This window comes from Fukomys damarensis, unplaced genomic scaffold (genome assembly GCF_012274545.1).
Source record: "Fukomys damarensis isolate Sample0158 unplaced genomic scaffold, DMR_v1.0_HiC HiC_scaffold_26, whole genome shotgun sequence".
NCBI lineage: Eukaryota > Metazoa > Chordata > Mammalia > Rodentia > Bathyergidae > Fukomys > Fukomys damarensis.
This window is the reverse complement of record NW_022900938.1, coordinates 34,830,361-34,848,667: the sequence shown is the minus strand read 5'-3', so window position 1 is coordinate 34,848,667 and position 18,307 is coordinate 34,830,361. Positions and strand designations below refer to the sequence as shown.

At 42.0% G+C, this 18,307-nt stretch overlaps 1 protein-coding gene across 10 annotated transcripts in view; it reads left to right on the top strand.

Moving 5' to 3' along the window:
• The window catches only part of Tanc1 (tetratricopeptide repeat, ankyrin repeat and coiled-coil containing 1), a 199,867-nt gene that overhangs the window by 127,443 nt on the left and 54,117 nt on the right, over positions 1 to 18,307 (top strand). For 9 of the 10 annotated variants that reach the window (XM_033756295.1, XM_033756293.1, XM_033756294.1 and 6 more), the window contains one exon: positions 13,294 to 13,557. In XM_033756295.1, the coding sequence (XP_033612186.1) occupies positions 13,294 to 13,557 (264 nt within the window). Of the gene's footprint in view, positions 1 to 6,118; positions 6,172 to 13,293; positions 13,558 to 18,307 lie in introns of those variants that run through there. The other variant, XM_010606788.1, reaches the window with a different exon arrangement.

The window sequence follows — 18,307 nt, the reverse complement described above, 5'->3', positions numbered from 1 at the left end:
CGGTACTGTAATGGCTCGATGCACATCAACCAGAGCACTCACCAGGCACTTCTTAAAAGGGTTTTAGTGTTTTCTGTGAAGGTCAATCTGCCAGGGCCTGCCCTGTTCTTTGCAAGACATCTCTGGGTCCGTGTGCAGCTGAGAACTGAAGCATCAGCTTTTACATTCCTTGATGTTTATTTGATTATATTGGGCTCATGTGGTTTAAAAAAAAAAACAAAAAAACAAAAAAAACATCAGATCGGGCCTGTGAAGATACAAAATTCCTTTCTCCTGACCAGTCAGTTCCACTTGTTGGGCATTGGGTCCTCCTAGGGCACATAGCAGGGCAGTGAAATAAATCTCTGTGTCTGAAGAAGTCTCCCAGCCTGATCTCAAGGTCACTTCCTTTCCCAGCAGCAGTCCAGGCATGTGCTCTCTGGTTTCTTATAATGGAGTCTGGCTGGTCCTTTGAGGCCAAGATTTTCTAAATAAGACTTCTCTGAGCCCCCATACGCCCACACCCACACATGGGTGTGATTCTTCTGACCTAAGGGTTAGAAGACGGGGTCCTAGGTGACTTGAGCAATGTTTGATTTCTTTGCATACTTTTCTTCTCTAGAAAAGTAGGATTTTGATTTAGTAGTTACTAGACCCTGGTGTTCTTAGGGAATTTAAGAGCCCTTACCTTTACATCCTATCCCAGAAAAACTGCCCATACATTTCTACATATGGACTGAAGTGTCTGTATGTCTCTGGTCTCCAGCTTGGTGCCTTTCAGGTAGCGGACCTATTGAGCACTGTGGAACGGATTGTTTAGGCCCTTGCTACTCTGTGATTAGGTTTTGATTTTGCAGTGGAGCTCTTCTGAACATTTAATACCTTCCCTTTTGCTGAGTTGTGCACCTCTTTAAGGGTTATTTATATTTTATGATGGACCGAACTCTCCTTCCACATTAATATGTAACCAAATGGAATGGCATTTGAGCTCCTTATTTACTTTAGCCATTTGCACTTTCTTTGCAGTGTAATTTGACAGACTGGGTTGTAGGTCCATCCTGTTTGGACTCTGGAGATGACACCAGGGTCTGGAAGTGGACTGCAGCTCCCCTGTACAGGGAGGGCCCCTCAGCTTCAGGAAGGCAGCTTCTTCCCTCACTTTTCACTGGGATCAGACTCTTTCTTCAGTGGGTTTTTGTTTCGTTTTTCTTTAATTGCTTTCTCAATATGCAATTCACATACCACACCATGTAAACCATGGAATTTTTAAAATATGTTCAAAAGTGTGTACCTATCGCCACAATCTGAGCTTACAACTTTTTCATAATTCCCCAAACGCTGCACTTGTTAGAAGTCACTCTTCATTCCCCCCAGGTTCCACAGTCCTATAGATTAGCTTATTCTGGACATTTCATTTGAATGGAGGATAAGTCTCTTGTACCAAATTTAAATTCTTTTACTCACCTTCAAGGCCTTCCAGTGAGTTTATTTTGCTAATTCCGTATTTTTCCTCTTACCACTTCCCCAGCTGCTTGTATAGTGCCAGCACTACTTCTGTTGCCATCCCCGGTCTCTTTGTGAGCTGACCACCATGGCTAGGCATTTGGTATGAATTCTGTAGTAGCCAGATGACTTTCTTCTCAGATTTCTTGGCTCTTGTGAAATTTTATCTCCTTCAAGGGTTTGGCCGATGCTACCTTTTTTAGTTTTTACGAGCTTTTTCTTATTATTGCATGTTCTGACCATTGGCATTCCATGCCTCCAGTTGTAACCAAGTCAATTTTTTGGTCTTAACAGTTAAAAGATGGTTTCAGTGTTAGAGATCCACCCATTCCTAATGCCCCCCCCCACAATGAGATACAATGCTGAAAATTTTTATGTATTTTAAACTGAAGAAAGGTTGTGGTTTTGGCTTTATGTATTGAAATGAAAGATTGATCTGCAGGAGGCTCTTAACTAATATTTGATTTAATGGCCTGCCTGCCAACCCCAGAGTGATCATACGTGCTCCCAGTAGCACCTGAACATTTTCCTTCAATGTACTTACTGTACTGTTTGATTTTGTTTCTATATGAACAGGGATCCCATATTACCCTGATTATCTCCTGAGTTCATAGCAGTGTTGGGAGTGAGAAATGAAAGAATTGTTGCAACTCTCAAATTGCACTGAAAGAGGGAGAATTTTGTTAGTTTATAAAGTACTGTGAATGATTCCCATTCTAAGCTGACTTTGTGAAGCTTTTTAACATCTGTGTTTTAAGCTCTGCCTTCCTAATAAAGTAGTGCCTTGCATATAATTGAAACTGTCCTCTGTTCCTTGGCTTAAGCCAGTGTGTTAATTTAACTCAGGTGAATATGGGAAGTTGTGTAAGTTGAGATGAAAGTAGAAGAAGTAAAGAAGGGGCTGGTAAGTCGCGCTTTCCTGGAACACCCTGACTCTTGGACATCATGCTTGCTACTGCATTAGCTATTTTTTTTTTTTAAGGGACAAAGTCCATAGGGTAATGAGGGAACCACTGTGCTGGTGACAATGTGCCTCTGTCTTCTATCTGCAATGACCTGCAGAATTAGAACCTGTTGCCAAGGGACACATTGGAGGTGTGGTAGGGAGGAGAAGGAAGAGGAGCAAGAATTTCCTCTCCTGGAAATCTTCACCCACAGACCTTTGAAGTGGCAGGAGTGGTGGAGACATGGAGGGAAAGAGCTTCCTCTTAAGTCAGTGTGGGGAAGGCAGGTTCCATTGCCGCCTCTCAGTGGAGCTGCACCTGTGATGCATTTGTAGTTCTGTGATGATTACTGGGGCTGGGATATGCCTTTTGCCAACTGAGGAACATGCTGACTTTGTAAGGTATAGCCTGGGGTTGGCAGCTTTTGGGCATCTTAAATGTTTAACAGAGCAAAATGTTTTAAGAGCACTGCAATCCTGGCAGGCAGAGGTGAAGGTAAGATACCTTGGTTGCTTGCTTCAGAAGGCCTGGCCGCAGGTTGTAAAATGGACTGATGAGGATCCATGTTTCAAATTGCATAAGGCCTGAAGAAAGGAGGACGTGGCTTTCCACTTAATTTTCCATTTTAAGTAGTCTAAGACTTGCCAACCATTACAGCAGGGGTGGCACGGCAAAGGCCTTGGGGTGAACTGGTACAGAGTGCACAGAGCTGCCGCAGCATTCCACACTTTGGGTAGCACTAGGTTCAGAGCACTGTTGCATTCCCATTATCAGCACAGTTTATTCAGGGCACTTAGGGGACATTTCGAACAGTACTAACCCATCCTTAAACATTCCTCAGCTTCCCTTGACAATTTGAGCTGGCTTTCACCATTTTGAATATCTGTGCCTAGCAGATGCAGGAATGAAAAACCCATGTTCCCACATGCCCAGGCAGCCTTCCAGTGCTGCCACAGGTGCCCTGCCCATGTTCTCTTTCCACAGCTTAACAGGAGAAAGGGCAGCCAGTGACCATTAGAAGAACTTATTAGCCCCATTCCAGGGCCAGGACTTAATAGAATTCTCCACCGTTTTTTAAACTTTATTATGTTATCCAGAGAGGGGGGGTCACACTTTATCCTATTTCAAAAGGTTCAAGTTTTTCCAACATAAATGTCTTTAGAAGTTTAATTCTGTCCTGTATAAATACTGTCTAAAATGAATGGTATTAACTGAATTCCCTATTAATATCTTCTCTGTTTTTTAAGCAAAGTTTCTTGTTCTTTACATATTAAAATCAGAAACATCACCTAGAAGTTCATGTCTGATTTTCAGATTTACAGTGTGAAAAAGCTTCCAAATGTGAAACCCAGCTGTACTCAATCACCATAAAATAGTTTATAATTAACTTTCTTTAGAAAGAAAAACCTTGTAAAGAAATATGCTTTTAAAGGTGTTTCCTCTATGCCTGAGAAAACATTCTTTTAGTGACATTCCTTTGAGTACAGCTTGCCTCTAGCTGTTACAAATGGAAATTGTAAATTGTATTAATCCCAACTTAGGAAAAAACGTTGTGTATTCATTGGAATGTAGATGAAAACCAATCTGATTTTAAAAAAATATTGCTGAAAATAGTGAGTTTTAAAGCACTTTCTGATTTAAATATGTTGAATTTTTGTTTATGCCCACATGATAAATATTTCATGTATATGTATTTATTTTTTAAAAATGGGCTATTTCTTTAGTTAGAAAGAAAGAATAGAAATTGGATGAAAGAGAAATAAGCAAAACCTGCTTTCCTTTCGAGATTTTTATATTAAAAAAGAAACCCTTCCTTTCCATTAATAATAAATATGGTGAAAAGGACTTAGAGGTAGCAGTTAGAAAAATTCTGACTGAGGGTGGTGGGACCTATAAAAGGTAGTCATTCTTCCATTCCTTCTTTTACCTACTTTGACCTGTTGAGATGCATAATTGCCAAACTACTTTTGCAGCATCCTGTGTCTATTTCCTCTTGACAGGTGATGTTAGGAGAGCTCATGAGAGCAGGAAGACTGCATGTCTCCCCACAAGGCAGGTGCGTCCTCTACCTGACACCTGAGCTAGAGCACCTGCACCACATGTACCACTGAGGTGGTTTTCATGATGGTGGAATGTTCCGGGTTACAGCCCTTCCTTTTCTTTGGGTGCTTACATTGTTTCTTCTTGTTGGGTTTGAAGCAGGAGGCAGGCACAAACGCAGGGGAATACCTTTGCAGGAACATTTCCCCTGCGGAGAGGCTTGCAGTGCTGAACACAGGTTAGTACCCTGCTGATACTTGCTGGAGTGTGATAATATTTGTTTTTATGCCCCGTTGCTTAGGAAATTTGAAAAAAGTTTTCAGAGACTGACTTTTATCTTGTCTTGCCTTTCTCTTGCCTCCTTCCAGTCTTGTAAAATAAAAGTGATTCCAGAGGTAGCTTTAGACTGTTTATTTCCTGGACTTCAGGTCCCCAGAGTGATGATCAGATGGAGGGGTACACAGAGATGAGTTAATTGTACTTTCCTTTTATTTTTAACTTGTTATAAATCCTGCCCTTTTGATTTTATGCTAATGCTGCTTCATTGCCACCTGTATTGCTCCACTTGCTAAATTGAAATGCTTTGAAATTGATTTGGTAATAACTATTTAGAGTGTTCCAGATCTGGGGTAATATTCATTTTGCTCTGTTGCCTGCAATTTTAAAAATCATATCTCATTATACAAGGCTTTTTAAAAATCTCTGGGGTGAAAGAGGAAAATTTTTCTTTATATATATATAATTTGGTAATGTATTCAATCTGGGAAGAAAACCTTGGTGATGGTTCCAGTCAGCAGAGTGCCTGCTGTACTTTTATTCATGCTGTGTCAGATTATTCAGGCTGCTATTTTAGTGCACCAGGTATCTGTGGGCACCTACTATGTCCCAGGAGCAAGTTTGTTCAAGTACAAGAACAGTACAGATAATGCATAGTATCTGTTTCAAAAACTTGTTCACCTGGGGGATGACAGTCTGATCTGTCCTGTCTATTGTTGAGAGGAATTGAAAACATGGCATTGATTGACATCTCTGATGGAAGATGCATGCTGTAGGTATATAACCTACCAACCAATAAGTGCCGTGAGCTCTCCTCCAGAGTCTGGAATTCCCAGGAGTCATTAGACTGAGAAGCTCCAGCATGGATGCATCGGGTGTACAGATATGCAAAGCTTTACCCAAACACCACATGCTCCCATGAGAAGACATCATGTTATTTAAATCCTCAGATTCTATCTGGAGCCTCTTTTCTACTGTGTCAAACTGGGTTGGGGCAGTGTCCTTGCTTAGAGACACAGGCCTGGCCTCCCACGCTGCCCTGCCTGCAGCCTTCCCTTTAGGTGTTTCCACAGTCGAAGGGCCTGATGAATGCAGCTGGCAACCTCGCCTGGGCTGCTGGCCTTGCTGCATGTCATGGCAGAGTGCACCTTGCGCAACGCAGGCAAGCACTGAGCTGGAGATTCGGTACAGAGATCTGGCTGTCACAGTCCAGTGCACAGGGCTCCCAGCATAACACCAGAGAGGACAGGGCTGGGTGAAAGTGCCAAGCTGTCATCTGAGGCTGTTACCGAAGGAGAAGCCAGAGAGCCCCTGAAGCTGAAGGTGTTTGGGGTGCCCCACCTGGGACATTCCCTCTGACATTTCAGGAGAGGTATCTTGTGGGTTTCCCCCTTGTTAGGCTGAAGAAGATGAACAGAAATGATTGCAGGTCAGCCAGCAACTGTTCTGTGTGTGGCTTGTTTGTTTGCAGATGGGGCAGGTCTGGGGTGGGAATGGGGAGAGAAGCATTTTCCAGCGGTATTGACCAGAAATATTAAGGCAGGCTGGTTTGGCCCAGGCAACCTTTCCCTTTGTCACTTGGGGAAATCCAGAGCGTGGCCTGGCATCCTGGATGGCTGATGGGTGTGAGGTATGAGTGCAAAGGAGAGGAACGAGACCTGTCAGGTACAGGGACTAGAGAACAGTCACATTGCTGCCTTGACTCGTCTTTTTGCTCTTGCCAGAGTCTCTGAGTTCTTTTCCTGCTGTGAAACATAACTTTCTGAAGTTGTCAGTGATGTTTATTCAGTCAGGTCAAAGGAGGCCCAGTCAGTACATGTAGTAGCTGAATTTTTCTTTTTGAGTCAGTTCTTTACTTCTTCCGCTTATATAAGCAATCCTTATACTCCATTCTTGTTTGATTTTAATTTGGTAGTCCAGTGTTTTAACTTTTAAACTGTTCCTGTCAACCATTAAACTGAATATGGAGGTTGACAAATACTTGTTTTTTTAAACACTGCTTAATTTTTCTTCAGCTTTACAGGAAGAAAACAGTGTTGTACTCAGGAAATAAGAGACACTTTACATAGACGTTTAGTTCTAATTTTTTCAAACACAGGGTAGGATAAAGTTTGTATAATGCCCTTATTTGGAATATGGAGAATGAAAGAATATCTGTGGTGTGTCTGAAGAAAATTATAATCTCTATTCCCCCTCCCATCCTTTAGAAATATATATTTTGTCTGTATTTTATATCAGCTTATCAGTATATCTGGTAGCACATGGCCAAGATTTTACAGATCTTGTAGCATGATCCGAACAGTATGGAGAGCACTTTGAGGTTTTTAATGCTGTGGGGCTTTCCTATCCAGCAGGCTGTCATGGGGATCAGCAAGCTGAGATACAACAAGAGCTTAGAACAGAGCCTGGTACACAGAAGGCACGGTTAGAATACACATTAGCTGCTGCTGCTATTTCCTAAAGATACTTATTTTTACCTCATTCCTCCCCTGTTGATTAGAAATGCTCACACTTGTAACCCACATGCAATCATTTATATATAAACCAAAGCTTTTCTTTTTCTGTGTAGTCATGAGTTAGATAATGTAAATAATAACCGCTAGAAAAAAGACAATAAGTCAGGTTCATATGATTTTGTTCAGTTTTCTTACAAGTGGGCAGAAGGTTTTAAGGTCCCTGCTAGACAGTGGAAAGGAACACAATTGCATAAGGTGATTTCTCCCCGCCCCATACCAGGGATTGAACTCAGGACCTTGTGCTTATGAGGCAGGTGAGGCACCACTGAGCTGAATACCCAGCTCCATTAATGGGAGTAGTTGCTTTGCTCATGAGTGGCATGCTGTCAGGTGATTTTGGTTTTTTTTTTTAGGTGATTGTCATAGTCACTTTACTCATAGCTGAGACACAGTACATACAGCTGAGACCTGACACTCATAATTTAAAAGAGGAGAGGTTTATTTTGGTTTGCCATTGCAGTCCATGGTCAGCTGGCCCCCAGGCAGGATAGGCATGGTAGGAGGGCCTGGGCAGAGGAAAAGCTGCACACAGGAAGTGGACAGCAAAGGAAGGAGCCAGGAGCCTGGGAGACATCCTTCTAGGTCAGCCCCCAGTGACCCACCTCTTTCAATCCGACCCATCTGCTAGCATTCAGCAATAGCACCCCCATGTTCTAATCACTTTTTTGTTTTGGTACTAGGGATTGAACTCTGGTCCTTGTGCTTGCGAGGCAGGCAGCGGAACCACTAAGCTAAATCTCCGGCCCTCCAGTCACCTTTTTCAAGTCCTGACTCAGTCCGCCTGAGAGTTTTGGGGGTCATTCTTGATTTAAACCATGACTAATACTTGTAAAGATAAAGATGTACCCTTCTGATGCTGGACCTGAAGATTCAAGCTGCTTTGTGGATCTTCAAAAGGAGGAAAAGGCAGATTTGAACCCAAGCCCCCAGTAGCTCAAAAAGAAATCTGTATGTGGCCTATGTTTGATCATAGTGACCCTTAATTGCTAAACAAATCTGGTTTCATACTGTAGTTGTGTTTTTTTTTTTTTGAGACAGTCTTGTGTAGTTCAGTTCAGGTTGGCCTTGAACTCATGTGATCCTCCTGCCTCAGCCTCCTGAATGCTGAGATTACAGGTGTGTACCACAACACCTGGCTCTCTTGATCTTTTAATCAATAACTTGATTTAGATCCTGCCCAACTGTCCACTGGCCCCTGGGCCACACTGATTTTTTTCTCCCTATTTGATTATAAATATACATTCAACATAAAAAGAACCTTTGAAAGGCAAAGAGAGGCTGAAGAAAAACTAAGGAGACAAGTTTTATTGCAGAGCCTTCCCTGGCTAAATGTTGTGTGACTGGGGGGATAACTATCTGGCTGATCTTTTTTTTTTTTTTTTCATAGATGTAAGATTTAATTTTGGCAGTTCTATTTTTTTTATCTCATTGAGTTTATTGGTACATTTTAGGTATACAGTAGTTACATTCATTATTGGGATCTTGTACCTTTACATGACAGGTCTTGGTTCTCATTTTTTCCCCTTGTCCCTGCCCTCCTTTCATCCCCTCCTCCCCTCCTATTTACAAACACTTCATTTCCATTTTTTCGTTTTCTCATATTTTTCCCCTTATTAGCTTTCCCCTACCCTTCCCACTTTCCCTACACCTTTAGCCCCTTTCTTCCTGTTTCACATTGTCCATTATATCATTAGGATCTTATGTACTATTACAGTTTATTCACACCAGAGAAACGATTCAGTTCTTACACATGTGTGACTTATTTATTTCACTTAGGAGTATACACTCAATATGTATCCATTTTCCTATGAATGAATCTAATTTCTCATTCTTTATGGCTGAGTAATATTCCATTTTATAGAAAACCACATCTTCGTTATCCAGTTTCCAACTGATGGGCAAATGGGCTGTTTCCAAGTTTTAGCTATTATAAACTGTGCCACTATAAACATAGGTGCACATATATCACTGTGATATGATTCTTTTAATTCTTTTGGAAAGATACCCAGCAGAGGGATAGCTGGGTCAAATGGGACCTCTAGTCTCAGCTCTTTGAGGTATCTCCATATTGATTTCCATAGTGGTTGCACCAGTCTGCACTCCCACCACCAATGGAGAAGGGTTCCTTTCTCCCCGCAACCCCGCCAACATTTGTTATTGGTTGATTACTTGACAGCAGCCATTCTTTGTGGGGTGAGGTGGAATCTCAGTGTTGTTTTCATCTGCATATCTCAAATTGCCAGTGATGTGGAACATTTTTTCATATATTTACTTGCTGTTTTTACTTCTTTGAGAAATGTCTGTTCATTTCAGATGCCCATTTTTGAATTGAGTCTTTATATTTGGGGGAGGGGCTGGTTGTTTTAAGTTCTTTGTATATTCTAGATAATAAGATCTTCATGTGCACACACTGTTTTTCCCTGCAGATACTACAGAGCCTTTTTATGTGTTGTACCGGTGCAAGCAAAGGGTGCTTCAAAAATGCACTGTACATGCAGTGTGGACTGGTGTTGGATACACCACTGACCACGTGCGGTCAGTTTCCTATCTATAAAGTGGGATGGTTGGTTCCTAGCTTGGCTACCTCTTCTCCCTTGTGATCATTTCTGTGCCCTGACGTCCTAAGAAGGTGCTTTGGAAGTTCTGCAGCCTTGTGTATTAACAAGTCTGGTTAAGTGTGCTGTCACTACAGTCACTAAGCTAAAGGAACTTTCAGACTATACAAAGATAGTGTGTGTGAGTCAACAAGAGTACCAGGCCCAGTTTAACGGCATACTGTGATGCACAGTTTAACCTGAAGCTTGGTGAAACCTAAGTAGTCACAAATCCTCATATTGCAGAGTCCCGCATGATGGAAGGGGGTTGGGTCATGATGACAAGCCCTCAAGTGAATAAAATGTTGGAATTTTTTAGTTGTTAGGGAATTTTAAGTGTTGTCCAGAATTTGGAAAATGTTAAGTAGCGCTTACTTTTTAGAGGGTCTTTTTTTGTCATTATAGATAACATATTGCCATCATAGAGAAGATGCATGCGTGTCATACATGTTCTTGAAAGTGATTGCGTTAACCTAAGTATGAGTTTGAGTTTCTGTTAGTATGGAAGAAAAATAGGTATTTTTGAGGAGCTTATCGGGAGAACCAGCTTCTCTCTCAGTACCTGTGGAGCTGCCCTATTTGGTGTCTTCTTAGGTTAGCAGGAAAAGGAACACATCTGTCTTTGTCAACGTTGAGCTTCCAGCTGTGTGAGCTAGATCTGGTACTGAATCCCAGGGGAGGGTGTTTGTGGCGTGGGTCGTTCTCAGTGGGGCTTCTCTGTGGGAAGACCTGGGGCTACTGGGCCTCACACCTCCCTGCCTCTCAGTACGGATGAATGGTCACGGGCTGCCTCTCTCACATTTGCTTCCTAAAGGCAGTGGGAGGGCTGCTCTTCTTCCTCATTAGAGCTTCCCACTGCTAAACACTGACCTTGTGATACCGTCCCTTTGAAGTGGCTGCCCCATCTGGGAATTCTCTTTCCAGCCACTATTCCTGTAGCTAGGATTTCTCCCCCACCCACTTTCCTTCCTCTCACTGCCCGGGCTCGAGTATTTCCACCCACCAGATCTCTGGTACCACGTAGAGGGTAAGAAAGGGACTTTCAGCTTGTCCTGCACTCCGGGCTTTCCCTGAGCTGTGTGCAGCTGCTTCCTGGGGCCCTGAGGCTGCAAGTCCTACTGTGAGTATTATCCATTGTAATAGGAAGTCAGGTAGTCCAAGCCCCTGTTTCCTAATTAAGACTCAAATCCTTGTGGCTTTAATTTAAAAGTGCATGGCACTTACGGAGAGCAAAGGAAGAGGACAAATTCAGACATTTTTCTTCTCTACCTACTCCCTCCTTTCCTCTGTCCCTTCTTACCCCCTCTTTTCTTCTGAGCGCTATCTGGGGTTGAACCTAAGGCCTGCACTGAACTATATCCACAGCTCCCCTTCCCCATTTTTATTTTGAGACAGGTCTCACTAAGTTGCCCAGTCTGACATGGAGCTTGTGATTCTCCTGCCTCAGCCTTCCAGAGTGCTGGGATTACAGGCATGTGCCACCATTCCCAGCTACTTAGTCATATTTCTATTTTCCAACTACCCTCAAATGAAACAGCCACAACAATAAAACTAAGTAAATCATCCCCACCCCCAGTGTGGAACTTTTCTCCGTCAGATGTTGAGGTAGCCTGGGAATCTAACTTTTTACAGTATATCTCAGAAAAGCAATCTGTATTATAGAACTGTCTAATGTTTTTATGATTCCAGCTTATTAACAGTTACCATTAATAATTAATTAGTGTAAATAAGCAAAATCATCAATAAACCATTTCTATAAAGCATTAGCTTAGTCTCTGCCATATATTGAACCTTCAGTAAATGTTGGTTGCTGCTATCCTGCCACTGCCACCACCACTGACATTGTTATGATGGTGTTATATTTGCTATACTTAGGTTCATATAAATGGTCCATTTGAAAACACAGTTAAAAGCAGTGATTGATCCCAAAGAGATGGAGGTATGGCTCATTGCTACTAGACTATTTAGAAATGCTAGAATAATAATGACCAGCAACCACAAGGTGAGACTGACCCCAAGTCGTTCCAGATTGGCTTATACTGTACATCTGTTAGAGACATAATGTCAACCATCTTAAACCAGTAAAAGTGAGCTTATAGATGTATAGTAGCTGTGTAAGTGGAGCTAAAGTTCACTCATTTGCTCTTTAATTCAATAAGCAAACATTTATCAAGGACTTGGTATGTGCCAGGCACAGTGGCTGTCTAGAGAAAGAAAAGAGCAGCCTGCCATTCTCTATAGAGTCTTCCCCATGTAAGTGGGGTTTTTAAATAGGGAGGCAACCAGAGGGGCCTAAGTCCAGGCTCTGGAAGCAAGGACAGTTCTTAGAATTGTGGCAGGATGTCCTGTGGTCACAACAAGGAAATTGTTTTGTCTTTACTTATAAATCTTAATGTTGTAAAAATGAAACCAAACCTGTTCAGACCCTTTGATCCTAAATAACTGGCTATATTTGAGCTAATTCACCCCCGTTCTGATACAGTGTGGCTCTTTATGTCATGTGGATGAAGCTGCTCGCTCCAGGCAGCTGGCTTTGTTGGCCTGGTGCATTCCCATTTACTAGGCTCACAGTCAGAGGCCTGGGCTGCTGGGATCAAGATAGAGACATGAGCTAGTGTTGGGTCACCAGTGAGGCAGTGTAACTGGCCCCGTGACCTGTGTTTGCAGGGGATCCCATCCAGCTCAGCGAATGTAAATTGAGTGGCTGTTTGTAGAAGCTATGTAGGGTGAGTATCACTTCTTTTATCGCATTCCTCTGCTCTCTTGCCAAGATGTTTATAAAAGGTTTTTTTCTGTAATATTATTTTTCTGGGCTCATTTTTTTTCCTTAGAGGTTAAGTTTTCTACACCATAGCATACTTTCCTGTGCTGGTCAAGGAGTGAGTCTCCATTTTGTGCTGCTAAAGGAGCAAGTTGGGTCAGTCTGTCTGGGTCACTCTGAATAGATACTGTAATAATTTTAAGGATCAGATTCTCTGCCTGCCTTTACATTTTTGTTTCTACAGATTTCCTTTTGCATCTTTTCTGTGTTAACTGTGTGTTCCCTGCCGCCTCCCCCAAACAAATGTTCATTTGGTTAAGATTTAAAGGAATTTAATGAGATATGAACAACTTATCTTGGTTAAAGACCTTATCTCCCAGTTGCGTAGATAGGGTGCTAAGTCTCAAGTACTTTTAGACAGCTTTTTCATTATCTTCCTATCAGAAAGGGTTTTTTTTTTCCTTTCCTGTAGAGTGATTTAGCAGTTTATTTCCCCTGATAAGCAACATTTCTCTTTAATTTACCAAAACACATTGTATGAAACATACTTTGGTAAAAATCTGTGTGGGCTGGAAAACTTTGCATTGATCCTAGTGAGGGCACTGTATGTGTGTTAACTCTCCAGCAGCCCAGGCTATGCCTGGTGTCCTTCAAAAAAATATTTTGATCTCTCATTTCAGCCACAATTACAAGTTCATCCGAAAATGATGACCGGAGTGGCTCCAGTTTGGAATGGAATAAAGATGGAAGCCTGAGGTTAGGGATTCAGAAGGGAGTACTTCATGATCGAAGGGCAGATAACTGCTCCCCAGTGGCAGAGGAGGAGACCACTGGGCCAGCGGAAAGCGAGCTGCCCAAAGCGGAGTCCTCAGCTGGAGATGGTCCGGTCCCTTATTCTCAGAGCTCCAGCTCGCTAATAATGCCACGGCCCAACTCAGTTGCAGGTAAGACCCCGCCTCTCTCTTGGGAAGGGTTACCTCGCTGAGTCTGAAGGGCCCTGTCCACTGTCTTCACATGGGTCTCTAATCCAGAGGACACCAGCCAGCCCTTGATCTTGGCCAGGCATTTACCTTTCCTATGCTTCAGTGTATCCAAAGGACTGTGCAAAGGACTGTTCTTAATGGTCTTTAAGTGACCTCTTTGCCTTGGAATTCTTTGAAATCTATGACTTGGACTATTTGCCTCTTTGGATTTAAAGGAAGAAAGCACAAACAGTGTCCTTTGGTGTTATTTTAACCTTGAGTAAATTTGTGGCTTTTTATGGTATCTTGGTAAACTGGAATTGCTTAGAGTGAAGTTGTTGATTAAACTTTTGCTTTTGTGTGACTGAAGCCTGTCATATAGACGGGGAGGTTAGATGTTTTCTGTCTAATTCAGTTGTAATGGAGCTCACAGTTTGAATCATATGCAGCTCAAGTGAGAGCGAGATGTAGCAGCTGGAGGAGAACACAAAGGACAGAATGGGTTGGTGATTGGACTGGTTAACAGCAAGAAGTGTTGTCTGTGGAGGGTGGGTAGAGATGTTTTACCTCGAAGCCTTTGTGCCTGTTTTTGAAGGCCTCGTATTTCTACGCTCCAAACTTTTGGGCTGAATTTAGAAGAGAACTTGTTATGGTAATTCTTTGTTAACAGTGTAGTACGTTTTGTGTGCCCTTCTAATGTGCAGACCAATATTCTCTCCCTACATCAAAGGAGTTTTCTGTAATTTATACAGCTCCTTTGGGGTATGCTAGGTCATTCTAGCTGTTGTTGGGTGTTTTTTACGATAGAACTCTTAAGCAGCTGGTAAATAAATGGCTGTACTGGAAAAGTTGTGAGGCACAACTCTAATTCACTTTCAAAGGAAGCAGAATGGCCTTGTTCCAGAAGAGGGATTTGGCATGTCTGCCAGAGAGAACTACTAGAGAGCATTAACTGTAGTGACTGATGATTCTTCCAAAAGCTTTTGTGTCCTCTAGCTCCCATCCCTTTGACATATTTTGCACCCAAGGTGTTTTCAGTCATACTTACCTAGTAATGATGAGTGGGGTCACTGGTGCTACTCTCGAATTTGACAGCTTTATTTTTCCAACAAAATGGCTAACTTGCATTCAATTTAATCAGTCCTTTTTAAAATTAGTGAACATGTTAATATGTTAATTTTAGCAGTGTTAGAAGTGCCCCATTGGCATCATGTTTTCTGTTGGATGCTCTTTTATGTGGTCTCCTGCCATGTGAAGTGACAGTGGGTGTGAGCTGAGCTTTTCCAGGAGACTGCGGAATTATAGAGCAGAGCTTTCCCATTTCCGCTGTGCTTATTTGTTAGCACCATGTATGCCCTTGAGCTAGACTTCCTGTGGAATGGGAGGGGTTTGCCTCTGGGCTTGAGCATGGGCTGTCTGACATAATGGATTTTTCTTCTTCTATTGCATATTTTCAAAACTAAATGAGTATTTTGAAAGGAAATAGATATATAGTATCTATTAACAAGCTCGGAGTCTGATAGATTCCTTGTTGCCCACTGTCCTACCCCTAAAGCTGCATGAACCTCAGTTGAGAAGGAATCGCAAGATGTTTCAAGTTTCATGGAAAAGAATAAATTTCCATTGTATAGAGCGGTGATGGTGAGCCATTTAGAGCTTTCAGTGATAACAAACAGCCGCTGTGCACGTGAGCCCGAGGTTTACCACCACTGATAGCGACTATATGCAGCACTATTTGTTTAGTGATTAGAGGGCAGGCTGCTACAAACAGTGAACACTGAATGTTAGATAGATTGGAATAAAATGGAGGATCAAACGCTGAAATCTCTTGGAAGAATTTGCATGTAAGATCCACATAAACATAAATAGATTGCTGTTTGGTAAGGAAAGGCATTTTGGTACATAGGGGAATGGATACCAGGTCTCTGTTCACTGCACCTCACCCCAGTGGGACCCAGCCCTACTTCATAAGACTTCCAGCCTTTTCTGTCATTTTTTTTTTTTTCCTTACCATTACTGAACCGGTTACAAAGAACTGCAGCTACTTGTTTGTTTGTTTATTTGGTACCAGGGATCGAACTCGGGACCTTGTGCTTGAGAGGCAGGCGACGGAACCTCTGAGCTAAATCCCCAGCCCGGCTACTTGTTAACTGTGTAGCCCATTTTTTTTGGTCTAAGATTGTAAAAGTAAGTTGATTAGGTTTAAAGATTGCGTTACACAGAGATGTTCTTCGTCAAGGTGTTTATTAAAGTGGATTGATTTGAAATGCTGTATATCACATCAAAACATAGGACATGGACACATTTTTGTTAAATAATAGGATGTGGAGCCTTTAAAATTATATCAGATAATGTAGAAGTTGGGCAGTAGGTTCTACTATTTTTTACTATTTTTTTCCTTTTGAAATATTTTCTGAGCAGATCACAGAACACTGTGTTTAATTTTCTAGGAAACCAGCAAACACAATTACCAGTTGAGTTCCAGTTTTCTTGAAACACTAACTGGTAATTGCTCTGACTCACTGGCATTTGCCTTTGATAGGTTAGTCCACAACCTACGGTTTTAGTACATTTTTGCTCTTTGGTTCAGCTTCAGGAGGTATCTTCCTTGTCCCTGCTTCCCCATAAAACAACTTTTTCCCACAGCATTTTGAAATGTGCTTTGCACCAGGCATTAGACGCAGTGTGTGCGTCCACATGCACAGTAAGTGTGTAATTGATTTTGTTGTATAGATGTTAGCAGTAGGTTTACTACAGCAGGAAATTATTGCTTTGCCTCTGATTTTTCCTGCCCCTGAATAGCTTTTAGGACTTTGAGGGTGTTTGTTGTTAATACTAATGTAAATCTAGTAGCATCTGAGACTCTACCATAAGTGTGCATGAGAAGGTGGAAGGATCCAAGCCAATTGCTCTGCTAGAGGGGGAGCACTGGGCACATAGCTGAGTGGCTGAAGCTTCACTGAATCTGCTCTCAGATGTCTGTGTGTGACTCCAAAAATACCTTACTTGGAAAGCAGGGGTGGCTGCTTGCAGCTGGTCACTTGAAGTCCTGCTTAATCACATTTGAAGTGTGAGTTGCTCAAGTGGAGTTGCTGAAGCTGATTTATTGCTTGTTTTGGAACTGATGCTCTGGGGTAGGAAATCCGAAAACAAACACCTGAAATCTCACCACCTCCTGCATCCGTGTCAAAGTAGTGCTACTTTGCAATTCGTTGTTTGGAATGTCCTCTATAGTTGCATATTTTTAATGCTTTAGTTGCTGCAGAATTTCAAACTGAATGTTGTGTTCTAAGAAGTCAAGGAAAGAGGGGAAACAGGAAACCCTTTTGAGGCTCTAAGCATCTTTGTACTGTCTAGGGCTGAAGCAGCACATAGAATATTCATGGCTGCTCTGGCTCTTTGGTGAGTTGTGGGTGATAACTGTGATGGTCTCCTCTGTGAGCCACAGTGGCTGCATTCACCCCCAAGGTGTGTGTGTCAAGCTGGTGGGTCAGAGTCCCAGGTCTGAGGCAGAAGCTCAGAAATATGTTCTAAACTGTGTTCCCATAGGGAGCCTGGAGAGATGGGGGCCTAAAGGAGTAGGGTGGTCCTGCTGTCCCTCCGCAAAGTTTCACACACCCTGGTTATGAAGGACCTGGAGAAAAGCTGGAAGCTGCCATTGGATTACTCTACCTTAGATCTATTTGGAAGTCCTGCATAAGGAATTAGGTCACTCTTTCTAATGGGAGAGATTTGTGTGGTCCCTGGCTTATGTGCGGAGTATTTATTTACATACATACACAGTGAATGACTAGGCTGTAGATACACACTAAAAAGATTCAAAAGCATAGTCTGATGCTGTTACATAGGCAAGGTTTCAGATGTTTCTCTGCTAGTTAAGTAGGTGAGCACATGGGGACCGTGCTTGTCCTTACAGGATGCAGCAAGAGGGAAATAAGGCACCCCCAAGTCAGGTACAGAGTCTCCCCAGTTCTTGTCAAATGACAGAATGAGAGGGAGTGGCATGGATAATGAAACTAGAGGAGCGGAAGTAGTAAGGGTACAGGGAAGAGAGCTTTGGGGAGTAGCTGGACAGTGGGTCAGAGCCTGTGGAGGTAGCAGGAGGGTTTCCAGAAGACAGATGGCCCACCTTGACTTTTTCAGTCCCTTGCATCCTGGTTCCACAAATGCCTTCGTCAGTGTCAATTAGCTCTTGGGGTGCAACTCCCTCTAGGCTCCTCATTTGCCCTTAAATGATATGTATATTTTATTATCTTGGAAGATAATCATACATCTAAGATTGGCAGGACTTATGTTGGACCATTTAATCTGTGAGTCAAATTATATTTTATTTAAATCTATCTCTTTTGACTTAGGACATATATAAGGGCTTTTGATTGTTTAAGGCAAAAACATGTAACATTTGTCTTTAAGATTTGCTGAGAATTTGCAAAATGTTTTCATATTGGTTATTTTTATAGTTCATCCAACTGGGGTATATGCATTGGTGTCCCTAATGAGTTTTTTGTTGTTGTTGTTTTGTTTTGTTTCATCCACTTTATTTTCAAAGAAATGAACACCCCAAAGGGGTCCTCAGGCTCCCTAATGTTTTTTAATGGGTACCTGTATACTATAAACCTTAGTGATTTGGTCAGAAGTAAATGTGATTACTTATTTCTAGAATTTAAAAAAATATATACAAATTCTTGTATAATATATATATATATATAAAACAATACAATATAATATAATA